The 20,164-nt window shown below is 43.7% G+C and overlaps 2 protein-coding genes across 2 annotated transcripts in view; one reads left to right on the top strand and one right to left on the bottom strand.

The window, feature by feature from the left end:
- Positions 1–569: 569 nt before the first annotated feature.
- Positions 570–4,424, bottom strand: T265_05618 (hypothetical protein; the record flags this gene model as incomplete). The annotated part of the gene is made up of 2 exons (XM_009170677.1): positions 570–732; positions 4,252–4,424. Coding segments are annotated over 2 exons (162 nt in total), but the record flags the coding sequence as incomplete, so codon positions are not given.
- Positions 2,208–20,164, top strand: part of T265_05617 (hypothetical protein) — a gene marked incomplete at both ends in the record, with an annotated part of 21,398 nt that continues 3,441 nt past the window's right edge. Inside the window, 8 exons of the mRNA XM_009170676.1 lie at positions 2,208–2,492; positions 3,709–3,835; positions 7,325–7,408; positions 13,463–15,178; positions 16,919–17,048; positions 17,206–17,463; positions 18,688–18,865; positions 18,992–19,080. Of these exons, the coding sequence (XP_009168940.1) occupies positions 2,208–2,492; positions 3,709–3,835; positions 7,325–7,408; positions 13,463–15,178; positions 16,919–17,048; positions 17,206–17,463; positions 18,688–18,865; positions 18,992–19,080 (2,867 nt within the window). The remainder of the gene's footprint in view (positions 2,493–3,708; positions 3,836–7,324; positions 7,409–13,462; positions 15,179–16,918; positions 17,049–17,205; positions 17,464–18,687; positions 18,866–18,991; positions 19,081–20,164) is intronic.

Genomic DNA, 20,164 nt, shown 5'->3' with positions numbered 1-20,164 from the left:
GGTTCCAGCTGGATTGATCGGGTGATTCGTATGGAGCTAGTGAGACCTCGCCGATCACTTAGATGTCTGTTTTGTTCAGAAATTTTCTAATATGTGTCATTTAGCATGACACATCCACGAGCAAATGACGGGTGGGATGGATGAGTGGTGGATAGGCAGGTTAACACTCAGGTTTGTGTAGGGCATTGACCACTGCTCAAGTGCGGCTTCAGTTACGCAGCATTCTCCCGAGGATAGTGGTTGGCTGAAAGGTAATACTTTCAACAATTTCATCAGTTCTGTTAGAAAGTCAAATACACGTATTTTTGTCCTCTAGACTGCTTATTGGGTCGTCATAAGTAACCATTTCCGACCGGGGTCCTGGAACAGATAGGAAGTTGTAGTCCTGTCCGTCACCAGGGTGTATTCTTACAAACCCCACTGGGGGAACACGTAGTCACTCATTTAGTCGTTCGTGGTGTTTTGTGGTTTGACTCATTAAGCGACTTGTTACTGGAGTGTATTAACAGTCCCGTGTGCTTCTCGTGCTTCCCTATATAGACTAGTGCAGCATATTCGGTTGAAGCTTTATTCAGCTGAATCTTCTGTCAAAGCCAGGTCCGTACACAAACGAGGATATTTGTTGGGATCTGTCCACCTTGGGTTTACGGAAACTATGGGACTGTACCTGGCTGATGAACCTGAAGTGGAAGGGCGAAACCGATTGTGGGCTGTTGGAGTGTTTTCAGCAATCTTATGAGTAGTGTGTTAAGCCTAGTGTATATTATTTAACAAGCATGATGGTATGCCGGTGATATGCAGGTCGGATATTCATTTAGGTTCACTAGAGGATTTTCTCTGGGTGGCTCAGTTTGACAATCATGTTCCAACGGAACGTGGTATACAGTTTTTGAACACGCGAAAACACGAGGTTAGAAATACTATTTGATTATACCTTGGTGTAAGTTGGCAGGATTGTTTCGTGATATTGGAAACGTTTTGCAGCTGTTTGTGGAATCTTTTAATTTTCTTTATTGGTAAGGAATGTCGGATCTCAGCTGGAGAGTATTGATTCCAAATCGTCATGAAGTTTCTCAGGTTTATTTGAGATGCAAGTGAACCAACATCTTCAAGCGCAACCAGTACTGCGTGATTCGAGAAAAGGTCGTCAACAGTGCGTAAATGGTGAATTAAATTGCATCACATCACTTCATCTAACGCGCAATCTCGTTATAAGACCAGAGGCTTGTGAATTCTCAAATTTTTAATGAAACTTCCCAGTATGCTTTAATGTACACCTGAATATACTAGCGATCTGCGAACAAGCAAGCCTTAATCCCATTTTTAAATGGCCCGAAGGTCTTCAGTTGGTCAACACGATGTACTTCGGGAAAATTGCTATTTGATCCTACTGGAAGAAACTGCAGTTTTTCTGACTACAACCCATCAATTTAATGTAAACTGATTGGCCATGGGATGTTCTGCTCACTGGCTCCATCTCTTGATCGCCATACCATAGAATCACCGAGGGCATGAACATTCCTTACGTACAGGAACTGAGGTGGCCTTCTCTCCTAAAACTACCTTAGTTCTCATACAAATTCTTATCAGAAGCTGAACCGTGAAATCACGTCGACTCCAACAAAGCAATGATCCCACATTGGAGGAAATTTCCAAAATTCACGGAAGGGCTGAAGGCCCCATTTTCACAGCCTCAAGCTTTGTTGATTATACGAAAAAGTCGAATACATGGAGAATCTTGGCTATACGCCTAGGGATACATAGAATCAGTTTCATATTGCAGCCGAAGCAAGGAAAGTCACTGTTTCTCCTTTTGCCGTTAAAATGTGAATGAGCTTAGATAGGATTCTCATATTGAAGTGAGCCTTTTGAGTATCGTTTGGTTGAGGGTAAGAACAGGCCCGATCCGTGTTGGTTTTGAGGAGAGGTGTTGTGAATTACTGTTTTAGAGCTTTAGTAAAGGCTGAAACTGAAATTTGGACTATATATATTTTCTACCCTGCTTCCATTCTTGCATTGGAATGTCTCATTTAACCTTCAAAATCCAAATCCAGCCAATGAACCAGTCGTGTAATGCAAGCGGGTTCCAGTTATCTAGAGTTGCAGAAGTCTCACCCAAATACGTACATCGCACATGTTTTTAACTCGAAATTATGCTGTGATTTCTGTTTTACTTTATCGTGAAACTTACTGTTTTAACAGAGAATATGGAAAATATGGACGAAGGTGCGGAGGAGCAAGTTTGTTCACGGGACGTGCACACCTTGGAGCGAGGCTCAACATTATCGCCTCAACTGAATTACATTCCACCTGGACTTAAATGTCAGCTTTCCACTGCATGTGGCGGACAGCCAACGGTGTGTGCTGTTGGACGATTCGTGGTCGGGCACATCTGGGGTCCTTACTTAGTCCATCTGAGCCAAGAGTGCAAAAAAAGCTTGCACACTTTGGGGGAACAAAGCCCAGGAAACGTGCTAAAAATCGCTGTGAAAGTAAGTCCTTGTTTTCTGCTGTCCATATTTGCTGCTTTCACATGTGAACTCACAAACCATTGTCCGAATAACAAAATCCGAGGAAACTCGTACTGAAGTTTTTACTCAGGGCTGTCGATCTTATAAATTTTGATGACTAGGAGCACTTAACCTGATTTGCGGAATTCACTGAAACCAGTTACTTATGAATGCTGAAGATCTGGAACCGGGTGCATGCCGGAATAGATCAAAATAACTTCTGTTTCAAGAGTGTGTTGTTTTTCGCCCTTTGTATCCGGAATCAGGTGTAACTGGAAGGGTGAAAACCGTCGTAGACCGCTTACAACACTGACATTAATGCTAATGTGTGATCATAAAGTTAACGATAATGGTTTCGTAGCTTTCATATACTGTTAGACTGGTGAATCTCTAGAGAAGTTGGACTTCTCCAAAATAGCCACGGTACTTGGTCTAAATGGGACTGGTTTTTTCTAAAATTATCTGATGACTTGTTTGACCCTAAAACTTTCTTACCTTTCATTCTCAAAGAATGATTTCAATTGATCGCCCGCCACTCATCAGGATTTTGGCCTTGGTTAGCTGACATAGTTTATTGAGTCTTCTTCCTGCGAAAAATACTAAGGCCTCATATATATTGCAGGTTACTACTGACCACAAAGCCAGTCAGCAGGCGGATCTTGGTTGCTGCTGTCTATTGCAGGTTACTACTGACCACAAAGCCACTCAGAAGGCGGATCTTGGTCATTGCTGTCCGATGTCAGCTCGATTGATGATGAAATGTTTGTAATCCAACTGCCAAGCTCGGTGAACAGCCCAGCAACCGAGCGCATCCAGGCTACTTATATTCCGCAGCGTCGCCAACGGTCTGATTTACCCAGCTAACCCTGGTTGCATCGTTCAGAGTAGGAACGATACGTGGGACTGACTTCACTGTCAGCTGGGTCTTTTTCGACAGTTCTTCACTGTATGTTGTACTCATGTGGAACAAAAAACCAGGCGCGTATCTTTGGGCCGTGGTAACCTGCCCTTTATAGTACACACCATAGTTTGAATTTCATTGTGGTCCTTTCTTAACAAATTAACTGAACCCAAACTGACACAGTTAGTCCTTGTACTGCGCGCCATAATCTCACAATAACGGGTATATGGATATATATCACTATCTCATCCGCTCGGTCTTAGAATTTTCACTTTGTTCCTGTTCTGCTCAACACAGAATTCCAACTGTCCGGTGGATGAGACTACGATTGTGCTGGGCGAGGAACACATGTGGATCAAGTTACTGCACGAATCAGGTATTCGAATGAGTCAACAGGAGTCTAACGTGGATCTAGTATTGGATCGTAAGTTTTTTCATACCTAACGAACGTAATTGCTGAAGAAAAACAAATATAATGCAAGGCGCCTCGCTAACTACAACCGTCCCTCTTTCTGCATAAACTACAACTCGTTTCACAAGGGTTTGATTTGGTTCAAAACATTCTCCAATAGATTGAAGAGTTATTACTCATTCAGATACTGAGGCACTTCTATGGAAATTAGTAGTCCATCCGCTCAGTCCTTGACTATTCAGTACTGCTTTATTTCTTTAGAGGTTACTAGTTATCAGAGACACCCATTGGCACACCAACTAGTTTGTTGTTCCCGCTCGAGAATATACTGCGATATCTGGTAAATATTGCTAACTGAAACACAAGACAAATTATGTGACTGTATTCGGATGAATAATGTAATAAACGGGAGTTTATGTCGGAATTACACTGAGTCCCACGGTACAACCAAATTGATCTGCAAATGAGTGTACTTCACGAACTGCGTCCCATTTGGATTCAAGTAAAGCATTGTGTTGACTGAAACCCGAAGACACCGCCTTCAAACCAGCCCCAGACAGGTCGAAACCGGTAGTTTGCTGTCCAGAGGTTTTCAGCAACACTGGTCAGTACTTATGTTGGATTGAACGACTACAAACTTTCACTAATAATTGGCTCTTTTCAGTGTAATACACATTTGTCGCTACCTACACTCATTAGAGCTGATTTGATTGGAGTGCTATTTTATAGAGAATGTGGCTATTTGTCATCCGAAGGGTATTTTATGTGAAAGAGGATACTCTTTCAGAAAGAGAGCTTCATTGAAGACTGGCTAAAAGTGAATTTGTTCTGTTCGGAGGGATTATATACGTAACCCACAATTGTTACATTTTCGTGAAGTTAACCTGGCCAAACCAAAAACAGTTGCCGTAGTGAGCAGCAGGTCTTTTTTTCTTGTCAAATCCATCAGCTTTTAGGATAATGTACTCCGTTCCTTCCTCTAATTAGCATGTAAACTTTGGATGAAATGTACTGTTGTAAATTTGAGTGAATATTATTTTTAACGAGTTCACTTTTGGTTATATATCAACGGCTTCTCATTTAGAAAGCAAGTGAGTTGTTCAGTACTGTGTTTTAATGTGTAATAAATCTCTGTTACGTCCAACTGATGAGCTCTAAACAGAGCGAAATTTACAAACATCTGCTTGATTTCGATAAACCTTGGCAAAACAGTCTTAAGAAATAGCAATGCTTCATTATAACGGGGAGCTCAGTTCGTAACCAACCATGTGACCAGAATAACTATACATTGTGTAACAACAGCCCGCACTCGCCCTCCTAAAAACGGTCATTGGTTGGTTGAAAAACACTTTGTGAAGGGGGAAGCAAGAAAAGTACAATTTCTGTAAGTTTCCTGACGCGAAGTGAGAACCAGAAGTGAAGTAGGAAAAATGGGAAATTTACGACAAAGCATACTTGTGAATCATTCCAGTTACTTGTTGTTTTTATTGCAGCATACATGGGACTCTTAAGAATCCATTAACAATTAGCACCTATGATCCTCTATAATGCCAGCACAACGGAGAAAAAGCCCTCTAAGAGGATTTGGCGGGAAAATTCGTTTCTGAAGCTGCAATTCCAGAGACTGATCCACAGTATTTCTATTTAGCAGGTAAACCAGTAGTTACCTGTGGTACATACAGAAATTTCTATAAGAATGTGTAATTTGTATACAAAGCGGGTGGACGAATTTCCTGGTCGACCGTTTGGGATTCGTGACTGGTTTCGATTGAATTCATTCGCCATCAAACTTTTCATGGTAAGCAAGCGATACAAACACGAGCGTGCACTTAAAAAGCTGAAATCTCCTAGGTGCTCTCTTTCCTACCTGCTTTCTTTTCTGTACATATCTCAAAACTATTCTCTCCTAGGATTTTGAAGGACAAATTAGTGATTAGCATACAATGTCAAGAAAATATAGCACGTTATCTTGTATATCATGCCAAGTGAAACATTAGATGGCTTTTGTTTAGCGCGTTTAGCTGGAGAATATCATGAACGGGGGAGTTGTTCGAGTCTCTCATTGACACCAGTGCAATTTACCAGAAAGTGTATTCCACCAAGTGCGTACAGTCTGACGTTCAAGTAGGACATGAGGTTGAAGGAAGTTTTGAGAATTCCTGATGAGTCCCAAGGACGGGCAAATCCGGTCGTGTACTTTCGAAGAGTTTTCAGACACCTATTGAATAGAACATCATATCGAGGGAACTAGTTCACTTTTCTGAAGGGTACAAGCCTTACTAACGGCGCTTCGTCGTCAACACTTTTCTAAACTATAGGATAAAAAGTTGAAACGCTTCATCAATATCGAAAAAGTAGCATTGGGGACCGAATCTCTAGAAGCATCTCTTTACTCTGATTACAAATACTTAATGACCGAGCCTCAATCTTCATTCAGGATTTCTTACTGTGAGTAGCCTTAGAGGATGCTCTTGTCGTTGACTGCACACGGACATCTCCAACTCACAGCTTTGTCACAAAAGGCAACAAAGTTATGTGACACAATCTGGGAAATAGTTTAGCATCCTGAAACCTGCGTTCCGTTCATTTTGCTGTTTTGTTTAAAACGTACTTGCACAACCCATTCACACATTTCGCCATTTAGTTTTTCGTTGACTGAATTTATTGCTATCAGTGGTTCAACTTTTCTGAATCCATCTGATTGCTAAACTTCTGTGACAAAGCAGTTCCATATAAGTACCGCCCCCAGTTAAATTCTCCCCATTTTAAGTGCATGATAATACGCCGCCATACGAGCAAAAGGAAACAACGTTTGCTGATTGTAGTTAGTTCGTCCCAAGCCTTGACACTGCGGATAAAAGTTGTCAAGCATGAGCATGGGTACATTTGATGCAGCAAGTATGTGGATTCCAGACATGCTTAGAACCTAATGAAAGACATGTAACTGCGGCTGTAAATGAACATCTACCACTTGACATGGATATCTGTTCCATACGAAATTTTGGAATGGGCTGATTACTCACTGGTACGGTAGTATTTTAAAGAATGTGACTACGGTGCTGGATAATGTGGCCTATCATGGAAGTTTGGAGGTCTCACTGGATGTGGTAACTCGTGATGTGAATTCAGGGAGAATTAAAGTTCTTTGCTCTTCTGAAGACTAAATTCTTTCCTCAGATTGACCTCTCCTCAGAGATTTGTATGGAATGAGTGTTTATTGTTTAACAACCATAAAGTTCTGAGTGGTCCTGACCATACTGATACTAGTTACGTGTGCTGTGAATTTCACTCCTCAGAACTGTGGTTTATTCTAAGTTGAAAGCGAACTAAAGTTACAAGTTTTCAGCACCCTGGATAGTGCAGCCTGAAATCCTTTTTCAGTTTCGTTACTGTCCAAAGTTTCTGGTCACTCCCTTGTCATTTGCTTTGCCAATCAATGATAATAAGAATCGGCATGCCTTGACAGAGTTACTTCCATCTTTCCACTTTTTTGGTTGATAGCGTCGTCAAAAACAATTACACTGATTGTCACAAGAGAATTGGATCCCAATGACATGCTTTACGGAGCTTTGAGTGTACGGCCTAGTAAGTTATTCATTTCAATTTTTCAGTGTTACCCATCCTATTTGCCGTGCGCTTCAAACCAAACCACTCGCGAAGCAAAGGAAATCCAACTGATTTTATCTTCATGAACTGAGTGGAGTGTACAGTCGTACACCACTTTCCGCTCTATCACTCGGCATGGCTCACTCTCCCTGCTATCATAGTTCACTCTGTCGCTGGATCGCTGGATACAATTTCAGAAACGCATTAGCGGGTGATAAAAGCAGTTGCCCAATCGGGGTATTTCATCTTTTGGGTTTGGGGCGTTTGTAAATGGTGTGAGTAATACTACCAAGCGTACTTCTGTTTATTCTCCCTTTCTCACCGTCGTTAGCCCGGTTTCTGTGGTAATAGATTGTAAGTGGGATGCGGATGACAATGTCAATATATGGTGGCACTCACTTGTACACTGCACATATTATGTGTTCGACATTTCAATCTAACTCTACCGCGCCCCTCCATAAAACTATCGACGGGTGCGGGTGATTGCGGATGCGATAAGACAGCTGAAAACCAAGTTACAGATCTATACGAAATGATAAGGTGATAGACGCGCTCTACTGCTCTTATCTCGTCCACTCCGATGCACTTCCTCTCTGTGTGATCAATTTCGTTTGCTGTCTCTCTCTCTGTGAACGTGCAAATCACGCACTGGTCCATTGCAATATCCGTAGCTCTAGTATCAATCTGACAGTCTCATCTATGGCTAGGCATCTAAACAGGCGCCCACTGACGTATATACCGCTGGCGGCAGCCTTAGTGTAATACCCTATGGGTATGTGTATGACATACGAATATATGGAGTTCTCTGAGGCACACGCACATAAACAAGCTCACGGATTCGTGTGCGTTGATTTGGCTGCGTGCGCGCGTAACCGAACCGAACACACACTACACCACAACAAGGAAGAGAAGCTGTAAGAAGCAACACGCGTGGGTTTATCACATCAATCCAACCGCAGATCACGATGTAGATTAACTAATTTGCAGTCCTATAAGCTATCAAGTAGGGATCGGTAAATCAATGGTTCGAATCACATTATCACTTCACTAGTTTCCATCCAGGTGGATGAATTGGGACCCATAGAGTATTCACGTTTCTCAAAGTGGCAGTCGAAAGCAGTACGGCATAATCACCTCGGGCTACCATTTGAACAATATTCTTCATTCTGTGGTAACTTTACTCCGCATAAAAGAGCGAGTTTTGATCCTACAAGAGCTCACCAACAATGCCCGGACCGAACCCCGTACATCCAGTTTGTATAGTGGAAGTGCTACAGTGGCGTTCAGACGAGGGTACAAATTCTACGGATTCCGCTAGTGCCAGCAATCAACCGAGCTTTTGCGAAGCTATCTGATTGGTAGGTCAGTCGATCAACGCAATAATTCATGTACTTCCAGTCTGTGTTGTTAGAGTCGTGGTGACACGTTCTCCCTGCATTTCCCGGCACGGCCAAGGATATGTACTCTTGATAGACTCTGAGAAGAGCCAAACCCGAGCGTTTTGCTTCCAATTTTTGGTGTGTACCCATCAGAATAATTTATCCGGGACATGAGGAGGACTGCTTAATGACAGTGGTGTGAATCTGAACTCAAATTCCCGCAAATACCTGTGGTCAGCAGACACTTTCACGATAAAGGAGGACAGAATTAAAAACCTTTTTCCCACACCGCGTTGAGAAATCAGAACGCTTCACTTAGAATCCTCCGATCGATCATAGCTAGTCAGCTTATCCGAAGACTATATCACGCGTGGCATATAGTCAGCAGGTTGAATAGGAAGTAGGATGTGGTCGTGATGCTGGGAAACATCACAAACGACGCATTCACCTGTTTCCAAGGTAAGTCTCTTGTCGAAACCAACTCGGTACACAGGTGTTCGTATAAGTCGGAGGACGCAAAAACATTTTAACAGAGAGCCACGGTGCATAAACCATAACGGTTAGGATGCTAATGCGTCGCTTTACTTACCTGTTTATCGACCCTAACGTGACATTCTCATCAAAAGATGACTGACTATTGTTTGTTCGGATAGATACTTTCCACGCACCGGTCGCTCGACTGTGCCAAATACTGTGATGGTACTACGGTACCTGTATGTACTGTGGACGAAACCGAATCCAGAATGTGGAGTTTGGAGAGGAATCACTTTGGATGAGTGTGTTTCCACGCGTTTCCATGAGCGTGTTTCAACCGCATACACTGTACAAACCCGAATAAGCGCTTCCAAACGGGAAGATATCTACACTCTGACGAGACGTGCAAACTTGTTGAAAGTTCTCTCTGTACAAAACGAAGATTTATATCCTACTGTGGCAAAAGTTGTTGAAAATATCTGCCACTACATGGAAAGGAAGACGAAGAGTTTTCGCACACCCCGTAAACATTCTGTCGTGAGATACTCAAAACAATGTTGCATATATCAATTTCCTGCATTCTACATTGTTACTCACTCGTAATGTTGCTATACATAGCTGTTTTTGATCTCCTGCGTCAGGCCTAACCGCTTAATATTTCTGAATCCAGTTTTGCTAGCTTAAGAAATTGACCAGAAATTTTTAGTGGATATATCCCGTAATACTTACTGTTAACGATATCTACAATCACATGGTTGTGTGATTCACCGATGATTGAAGTCCATTGGTCCAAAATTAACTGCAAGACGGAAGACCATCTGTTTATTTGAAGCCTTTTAAGTATGTCGATGAGAATATGTCAAGCAAACGATAAACTATTTTCAATACACAAGTTTTTAAACAAATTTAGGATGCCGATCAAAGGAAAAATGACCCTCAAACTGGCTCTCAAGAAAGGCAGTCACTCATGTCGCTCATATCTTTTTCGTTGGCGATTTGCCGTTGTATCCTTATGAGAGGGCTTTTCCAGGCATTGGCACACAGCTTTGATCGGAACATTACTGGGAAAATGCTTGGACCTAGCTTTTATGCCCTATACAAACGCCACAAGAAGATAAATCTATCAACACTTTCCGAAAATCTCAATAAGCGTGCAGGTGTCCTCCAGTTCGAATGACTGGATGGGGTGTGTCTATACGTAAATCTTACTGACTAGTGAGTCCTGCGTCCGATAGTTCTGCTTTGGATGTGGTATGCCCAATCACAGGCTTAGTCTGATGGATTTACATCATACAGGTTTAAGGGAAAAGCCGCTAGAAAGCGTTTGCATATTCCCTTGCCCAACTGAGGGAGCAAACGCTGTATGAGTTGATGTACACATGGGAAATTACTTCTCGACTTGGTTGAGTAGGCTGTTGTTTTCTCGAAAGTGAAACTTTTGGGGCGATCTCTCTTGGCGTTCATCATTATGTCTGAGTTATTCATAATTTTTTGTAAGGGGAAGTTATGTTCACTGAGTATCTATAATTTGTTTTGACTCATATGTGGCAACATTCGTTTGCGTGAAATCTGAATTTATGCACTTACACTTTACCAGATTTTTCCCATCAATTTATGTCCAACAGCGCCTCCTCTATCTTTGATATCTTCCAATGGTGGAATGGATGTTGGCCCGCAGCAGCTGCCGGGAAATTCATCGAAGGGCCTGAGTTCACCGACGTTTCAGTCGGCTACCACATCTGGGGGTATAAGTGGACCAAAGCGGGACAAAAAGTGCACATACTGTGGGATCCCATTTTCAAACGTGGATACACTGACTGCTCATATGACACATTATTGCTCAAAACGACCAAAGGCAGTAACCAACCAGATTCTTGCACCACCTTGTTCGGCGACTACCACAGACACATCTTCAATAAGTACAACTTCCCCCAGCATAGATGCAGTTGATAATACGGGTATGACAAAATTCCCCTACAGCAACACCGGACTGGTTCGTGAGTAGTTTGTTGCATACCGATTACTGTGCTCATGTTCGCATTTACACTGTATTATGGTGAGCCCCATGAGTGTATTATTTCATGTTAGATACCGTGCACGGTATCAGATAGAATATTAGCATTCATAGTCACTGCCATTCGGTCTTGCTTGAGCTCATCAGCCGTGCACCTCATCGGTCAGGCAGACGTGAGCAAGAGAATGTGACTGTGGCTAGATGGTGTAGGCATATTCGTTAGACAGGGTGCACGATGCAACTCTCATTCAATGTGTCCGCATCGAATGTTGACTTAACCACAAAGTAGTCTCGTAGGCTGTCTGATAAATTTCGGAGGTCGACTGTCGCGCTTCGATGAGGCAAGACTAAACTTACAGCACATGTGATTTGGAACGTGATCTCTGGTACATGTAGTCTAGTGAATGAATCGGGATTTACACTCGCTGTTATTTCCTGTACTGAAAGTCTTCTGGCTGTAAAACTCCTAACGACCCGGAGCATGCTGTGAAACAAGTTCAGTGAACAGACAGCTTGTGATACTTTGGCTTCAATCTTAATGTTTGTACTTAGTTTTTTTCTCAGGAAGAGTCCCACTTGACTAGTACTTATGGTGATTCTTTCAGATCACAATGGAACAATACCGGTCATTTAGTCAATGTGAGTGACCTAGATAGACATGCTATCTGTCTCCTTGTCCCTTGGTCGTCTGTTGTCTTTGAGAAGAGATTGGAAAAAGGGTTGGGTGATTTACTTTTAACTCGCCCTTATGGCACGCCTGTTATCTAACGGCTCCATCTCAAATACAACTCTAGCTTTACCCGGCTTTCGCAGGTATCAAGCGATCGACTTTTTCAATACACGACCACTTCCCAAATAGGAGCAAATTCTTTTGACTTTTCTGAAGTGATATTAGGGAGGTAGTACAACAGTAGTTGAAGGTTTCATTGGTTTCTTCTAGAATGTAAGCATAGCGAACGGGTCCGAATGACGGCGAAACTATTATTGGCTCTTTCGAGTGTTACTTGACAATGTTTCATGCTTAGGAAACCGAGTATTTTCTATGCGAGCTTGTGCAGTCTTAAAACCAAGGTACCCTACTTTTCTGTTAACATTATGAAGCACACAAACAGATTACAATCCATGCGCTCCATAGCTTTTCTAGAACGCTGTCTGTCTTTCTACCCGCCATCACGTCAACAAAGACTGATTGCTGCACGGAAATGTTATTTAATGGAACCGTTGATAAATGATATCATGTAGATACGCCCATGCATTCATATCTGTTGCCAGTTGACAAACAATCGCTATCAGCACATCTTGATAGTGGACCTGTTTAGCTTTTTCTTTTCCGATGTTTTGCGTGGCCATCGCCCTTCATGCGTTGTTTGTGTGCGTGCGTCTCTCTGTGTCATGAGCCCTCGCCGTGTATGAGGACCTAAGTCAGGACAGGAGCGACAACCCTTCAATTTCATTCAACTGATCGATTTTGCTCCCTGGAACCTCATATACTGGAACCAGAAACAGCCTGAACAGCGCGCGCACGGCACTTAATCGCCCTTACAATCTAACACAAGCTTATGGTAGCACGCGTCCGCAGGATGTTCACATGCACCAACGCACACAACCACACATCAGAGCTCGCGTTTCCTTATCGCACCACCTATCGGTGCGTGAGTCTGCTTATCAGTCCGGCAATCATGTTTCTCTGGTTATCTTGGTCCCAAGCTGTTTTTCACGTTGTTTGTTCAGATAAATCGCTTACATGGACATCCTATTGGGAACATCGTCGGTAACGATCACAGTGACCGATAAATCTGAGTGGTAAACGGGTGTCTATAGGTTCTGCATGAATAGGGTGCTGTCCATTCTTTGTTTTTTTGCTTCTGCTACTTCTGATTCATGCCTTAGAATATCACTTCAGCATATGTTCAGTTCATTCAACGCAGTGTTAGAGCCGCCTTGAAAAGATTGGTAGAGATATTTGAGGCATACTACTCCCCAAAAACCAATGTAAGAAACGGCTGAAATAAAGTTGACTGAAACGTTTTACAGCATAGTTAATCAATTCCAGCGGTCGCTTATATCCAAGTCTGTGTTGTTTCCAGTCTTTTTTCATTGGACCTCTGGGTCTAGATATTGTTTGGAGCTTTTACTTTTTAATACTATTGTTTTTCTTACCTTCAGAACATCGTAGTACCCATACAAAGCGTCCTGCAAGCCGAGTAAACACGTTCACTGCGAATATTGATGGTTCAACTGCAAATGCACTGTCGAATTGTTTCACTACGCACCAAATGCTCGCTACGGCATCATCTGATCGCGATACTGCATCAACTTACCCCTTGGGTGATTCGCTTCCCAATATAAAAGTTCCTTCACTGAACCCGATCCTTTCAACTTTAGTTTTGAAGTCTCTAGGACAACTCAGTCCCAACTGGATTTCGCAATCCACGGCAACTTCAACCCTGTTACCCTTTCTGAACAAAATTTCGGCAGCTACCGCTCCTGGGAAGATTCACTCACCACCCGCTAAAAGGCAGGAAAACGCCGCTCAGCCTCTGGGAACCGTATCACCCGAAAGTCAAAACCCTTCCACATCAGAAGACGTCTCTCTGTTTCTCAAAGACGGACTGGATTATCAAGCTAAGAGGCCAACAGAACCAGAAAATTCGGGTTCGGCTTGCGATGTCTTGTCCTGGGACACATCCACAACGCCGGCACCAGTATACTGTATTGGTTGTCAGCGCTACTTTGCATCAAATTATCTTTACATCTGCCATTTGCAGATGAGCACGCGGTTGCTGCGTGTTGGAAACGTAGCTTCTTCACCGCAAAACTCCACCACTGAAGAGAACCCTGTCGCCCGACATGAGGAATGTTCGTTCCAGTCAGTTGCTGAGGCATCAGCGCGGCTTGGATTGGTCCTGACTGCGCCTCTTTTTACTGCAACTGGTTTGCAGTTTGTTCCCGTGCATCCAGCTTGTGGTCTACTTAATAATCATCAACCGGCTTCTGGTAGCCCGCATTCCCCAGGCTCCAGAACTGCGCCTACAAAACGAACAGAATCACACGGTGACCAACCCGACCGATGTCCATCCGCACACCAGATCATGACCAACCAGACTGCTGGAAGTGTACTTGATTTGTCTTGCGCTTCGCAGCCCGAGCCGCTGACTACTTCACTGCTTCATAGCCCCGGGCTCGTATCACAGCTGTGTGCCACCCCCGCAAACTCGTATTCACCAATTACTGAGGGTTGTGTGGACAATAAACCTGAAATTCCTTCTATGGCTTATGCGCAGGGTTCCAGTGGACATATCGATCCTACACTGGTTCAGTTTTTTGCTCAGTTATTAGGTAACGCTGTAAATGATGATGTAAATATTGAGAAAACTCTGGCAGACCCGAGTAATGCTGTGAACTCCCAGTCGTCAAACTCTCTGCCGCAGCTGATGGCCCAACTCTACCTGGCAACTGTTCCCTCAGATGTTCAGCGTTTCCCGGCCCTAGTAACACTACCGAAATCCCCAGACCAGAGCGCGCGGACAGAGCTGCTTGGTCAGTCATCTCATCTGCTCAGCTGCACACAGAGTGGACCAAACAGATCGGTGTCACAGGCCCAAGCAAGTGACATTCGACAAAATTTAGGCGAAATATTTCCAGCATTCGCTCTGTTGAATTCCATCTATCCCGGCACCAGATTCGGGGACCCACTGGTGTGCAGCGCATTACTTGGCGCACAAAAGACGAAAAATACAACGTCGCCGAAAGTTGGACTGCCAATCATCGACCGCCCTAGCAGTCCACCACATTCACCACAACCCCAGATTGCCCTTCAGAGACCTTACTTGTGCACCTACTGTCAGACACGTTTCCAAGCTTTCACCACCTTCCAAGTGAGTCAACGTTTCAGTTGTATATACAAATTTCCGATGGGCATATCTTGCTGCATTATGACGGTTTCAGTTCCTTGTGGTAACTGACCTGAGGCTATGTGGACCCATCTGATCTGGCTGGATTAACATGTCAACACTGGTATCCGGTTATTCTTCAGTCGATGGATATGGTTGTTCTGTACCACTTTGGCGGTTTAGATGCCTCACTACTAATGAACCAGATAAAAGCAAAATAGTCTTCTGCAGATGTTTCTCCGTTTGTCGATCTGAAGGCACATGCATACAGTGTTTCAAGACGGTCTACTTAAGTGGGAAATTTCGCCCACCCTGAGTGCACTGAACAAACTAGCTGCTCCTGTAGGTCCCATGTATCCCTATAGGTCTCTTGGCGAGAGGCTGACAGATAGACAGACAGACGACGTCTCTCAATTTTGAGGCTTATATTACATTATTATTTCCGAAGTACAGTGTCTTTTCAAAGCAAAACCGCGAAGAGACGTTTTAGTAACAAAATGGTTGATGTAATATCGAGACTGCTAGGTCTCGATGGGATTCTTCAATAAATGTATGGAATGTTCCCAACCAATATTAGTTCATCAAGAGCTCATACTTTCCCAAATAACAGAAAATTTCCAGCCTTTAGATCCACAGCCTGATTTTTAGCTGTTGTAGACACAGCTCTATGTCAACGGACAGAAATAACTGTTGAGACTGTAGAAGACCCGGTGATCTAAGTTTATGAATAGCCACTGGTGTTTTGCTCTGTGACGGTCAAACACCGGTTCTTTACCGAGGTCAACTTCATTGAAATTCGTAGTAAGGATCATCTGCGTACCACGCAAGCAATCTAGTCGACCCTCCAAAAGTTGTTTTACCGAGATGGCCTTGAATGTTCGGCAGTCAGCTCAGGCGCCAATGTTTTACTACGGTCTTAGGAGTTTTCAACATAGCACAGGTCAGTAAATCTTTAGTGACTAGGTGGGATAAAGAAACGACAATACATGACTTGAGTGTTACATTCGATATGGCCACGAACAAAAACAAGTTCTATCCAACATGGATCAACTTCTAGAACACATAGTTTTGACCAGCAATCTTGGGAGGATACTTTCGTTGACATTGCGATTTTTAACAAATTAACATAAATCCTCAAGTAAGGCACATTTGCTGCTTATGGCCAATCTCGTCAAGTAAGTTTTCTGATCCATTCGTTTAGCAGGGACCAGCACGTGATACTGACAGCAGTCACTTGGCGTCTGTCAAATAAAATGAAAAAGGACGATGTAGATGTAAAGGTTAGATACATTTCGTCTCGAAAAGGCTGGACCTTATCGTTCTGTGACGCTGGTTTGTTGTTCCGCACCACAGTGAGCTATACTGGAGAGTCAATGGTTAGAGGTTAGACCAACACAAACTATCTCTCCTCCAGGTTGAAGGATGGAACATGTGTGGCGACTTGCTCTTTAAAAAGTGTAGTGCACTAGCTTTCTCGATAAACACTGCTGCCATGTGGCCAGGCTTTTGAACCAGAGGCTTCAGTTGAAGACACTAATCGTCCTATTTTCTAGGTTTGGGTTCTCTGGTAGTATCGCAGCTCGCACGATCCTTATTCTACAATTAGAAGTACTGTCATGCCACATCGGCAGTCGCGTGACGTCGTTAGCCGGGTCATCTTGCTGTGTGCAGCAGAGGAGGTGGGGAAAACAGGCCTTTCTCGTTCACCCGCTCTCCCTCATCCTCCTAGGCCCATCCGTCAGTACTGATCTTGCATCGGCATTGACCGTGATATCTGTGCGTCCGCTGGCCCCGACAGCCTCAGGCATATTAAACTCAATATTCAAGCTTCGACGCCCGGTTTATATGCCTGAATTAACGTTTACGTGGAAATAGGCGGAAAACAAAATACGCTAGCTCTCAAACTGGATTCTCTTGAGACTGATATGTGCTGCGTAGCAGAGCAAATAATTCAAGATAATATTCAAGCTTCGACGCCCGGTTTATATGTCTGAATTAACGTTTACGTGGAAATAGGCTACGTAACTGGCGATTCATAGGCCACCGGAGTAGAATATACAGGGGACGGTATCGACCGAAATCACCTGACGGAAGAACCTTGCTTGACTGGATACCATTTGATAATCAGCTCTTTGTGGTTTATATAAACGTCTGTGAGGGGTTCATACGAGCGGGAAGTGGATTTTTTTTTATCATGTATGTGTACGTCCCAACAGACTATAGCCCTGATACCATCAAACACCGGTTTTATGGTGCCTTGAATGCCTTGGTAAGGTGGGCTAAAAGCTCATAATTCGTTGTAGTTGTTAGATAATTCAGTGTACAAACAGGCGTGATTAGCGTGTATGAGTCTCAGTTGGTGGTCGACTTGGATTAGACTCTGAAAGACTCCAGATGTGTGCTGTCCACAGACTATGTATTACGCTCCTTCTGGAACGTTTTTGTGCATTCTGGCCATGCACTCCTCCGAGGATGCTTTTCTCTTCACTTTCCAGGGCAGTGTAAGGGGTAGAAAGCTAGCTTAGCAACCGAAGTTAGATACATCTTTCAGAATCGTCTTCTGGGCTCTCTTCTAACTAGTGGATCGACGTATGTCAATTCGTGGTGCAGAAAAGATCGACATCATTTATGCGCAATGCCGGAATTGCTGCCTGTGGCAAACCAGGCAGTCAAGCACTGATGATCATTATTGCTGCTTGAATTTCGAAGTAATCTAAGTAATTTAAGCAAGGTCCTGGAAATAATTCAGCTTGATTAATTGTCAGACATCAAGTGAAAGCCAGTGTCTATACCAACCGTGGGGCCTAATGGGCATGAAAGTGAAAGAGGGGAAGAAGTCTGGGAATGCCAGATCCCTGTGACTGCCGTCGGAAACCGCCGGTGAAGAAATTCATCTGGGATCAAAATTACGCGACCATCTTTTATAAGGAAGAACACCTTGACCGGTAGGCCACCTGCTGCCACTCGGTGGGATGGTCGATGTGTACTAAGACCGTGAACCTGGAACCTGGAAACCCTTATGGCTTTGGAAGTTTATGGTTGCCTGTTATTCTCAGGCGCCACCGAGTTCCTGAACCGAATGACCTCCCAACAATATTGTACAAGGATGAGTTTGAAGTCTTCAGACAGCGCCTGTCTTATCTAGTTGTCTCCACCTAGAGAGCGTCGCATTTTCCTGAAAAAGGAGCCCGTAAATAGCGCCGTAATCACAGATGGACTGACTTGACTCCAGTCGTAATGTGAGGCTTTGTATCGCTTGTACCTCACTGCCTTATGATAGCCGATGTAGCTTCGAATCGAGAACAGCAAGCGGATTTCCGACCGACCAATGCTACGCTGACCAAACCTTCGCACTCCGCCAGGTGCCACGCGTAGTAACGACCCACAAATGTAGTATTTCTGGATTTACAGGTCGCATTTGTGTCTTGGTTGACCGGTATGTTATCCTTTAAAGACATGCTCAGAAAGGGGTGCCCCAGAAGTTTAACACTATGGTAGTTTCTTTGTATTCTCGGACTTGAAGACATGTGAGAGCATATGCGGTTCTCTCCAAGAGCTTCCGTACACAGTGTTGTCCAACAAGGATGCCCACACTCCATTCCTAGTTAATTTCGTGATGGACGAGATAATGAGGCGAACTCTGGACGTTTTTCATACCCTGGTGCTTAAAAAGCTGGTGACTGACAACTTACCTATCTGGGCAGACCTATAGGCAGACAACATCCTTCTCATCTTCGAAGAGGAGAGGATGACATTGCTAACCGCTGTCTCAGAGCCGCAGCACGTATCCGCAACGTGACAGTTAGAAAACAAGTGTTTGGTTGTGCAACAGATACTTCAATCGAAGTATGTGACCGAATATTGTAGTGGTTGGGCCACGTGTTGCGCACGGTGAATCATCGTTTGCCTAAAATAGTGATGTTTTGGCATGCACACTTCAGGATGGCGCAAGCAGAGTGATGGCCACTCCTTGGACTGGAAGAGACTACGAAGAATCTGAGTACCATCGGTGCGACTCACCTTTCAGGATAAGTCCGCCTGATCCGCCGTATGACTGGTCGGAGACGCTACAACATATAGCTGCTGACCAGTCAGTGGCGTTGTTGTCCTTTCCTATCCAGATTGTCTAAATGGGTTGCAGACACCTCGTAATGATTGTGGTAGGCTAGCACTAGCTCCATTACCCGTCCACTTTTATTCTTTACAACGATGATATGAAATAAATTCTGGTTGTACGGCACTGAAGCACCAGTGTCAAAAAGCTTAAATAAGGCCTGATTTTCCTTCATAGCGATCCCACTAACAGAAAAGTAAATAAAGAAACGCACAGCAAGTTGAAACCTGTAAAAACGTGAGGATTTATTGCACCAAGCTCAGCGAGAATGCCTTGATATAACGTAGAATGGATCTACCAGAAAGTATAAACAACAGTAATTTTATGAAGTTAGGATAACCGACATAAAACAGTAGGTGCGATGAGTTGACTGACAGTCTAACAAGCCTAGCTCCTTTTGCACTCCTTTTGCCCACTAAGTAACCTGTCAGTAAATAAACTGCACTACGTGTTTGACATTATGTCAGCTTTTTCACCGTTGCGGTCTCTTTCTGAAGCCCTACCCTTTTATCGTTTAAGTATACCATCGTGTTATTGGTCGACATAGTCTGTACAGATCATTGGTAACCATAAGTTTTTCTGCTCCGCAACTTGTGAATTCTTTGTTTGCTGACTTATTCGGGCATGAAAGTGTGTTTGGCCCCATATACTGAATCGTCAGCAACCCTGATATTAGTGTTTTCGGGACACGTATAACAGGCGTACATGATGTGTTCGACTATTTTCTCAACGTTTTGAAAATGTGCCAGGTTTCGTCAAGCTAAAAACAGAGTGGAAACCACAAACGTAACACGCCACCCTCGACAGAATCTACCCATTTTGGGGCTCATCAGGTGGTCGCACTCCCCTCGTCTCCGTCGA

Source organism: Opisthorchis viverrini (assembly GCF_000715545.1).
Source record: "Opisthorchis viverrini unplaced genomic scaffold opera_v5_109, whole genome shotgun sequence".
Classification (NCBI taxonomy): domain Eukaryota; kingdom Metazoa; phylum Platyhelminthes; class Trematoda; order Opisthorchiida; family Opisthorchiidae; genus Opisthorchis; species Opisthorchis viverrini.
Note: the sequence above shows the minus strand (reverse complement) of the source record. Positions and strands in the feature narration are given on the sequence as shown.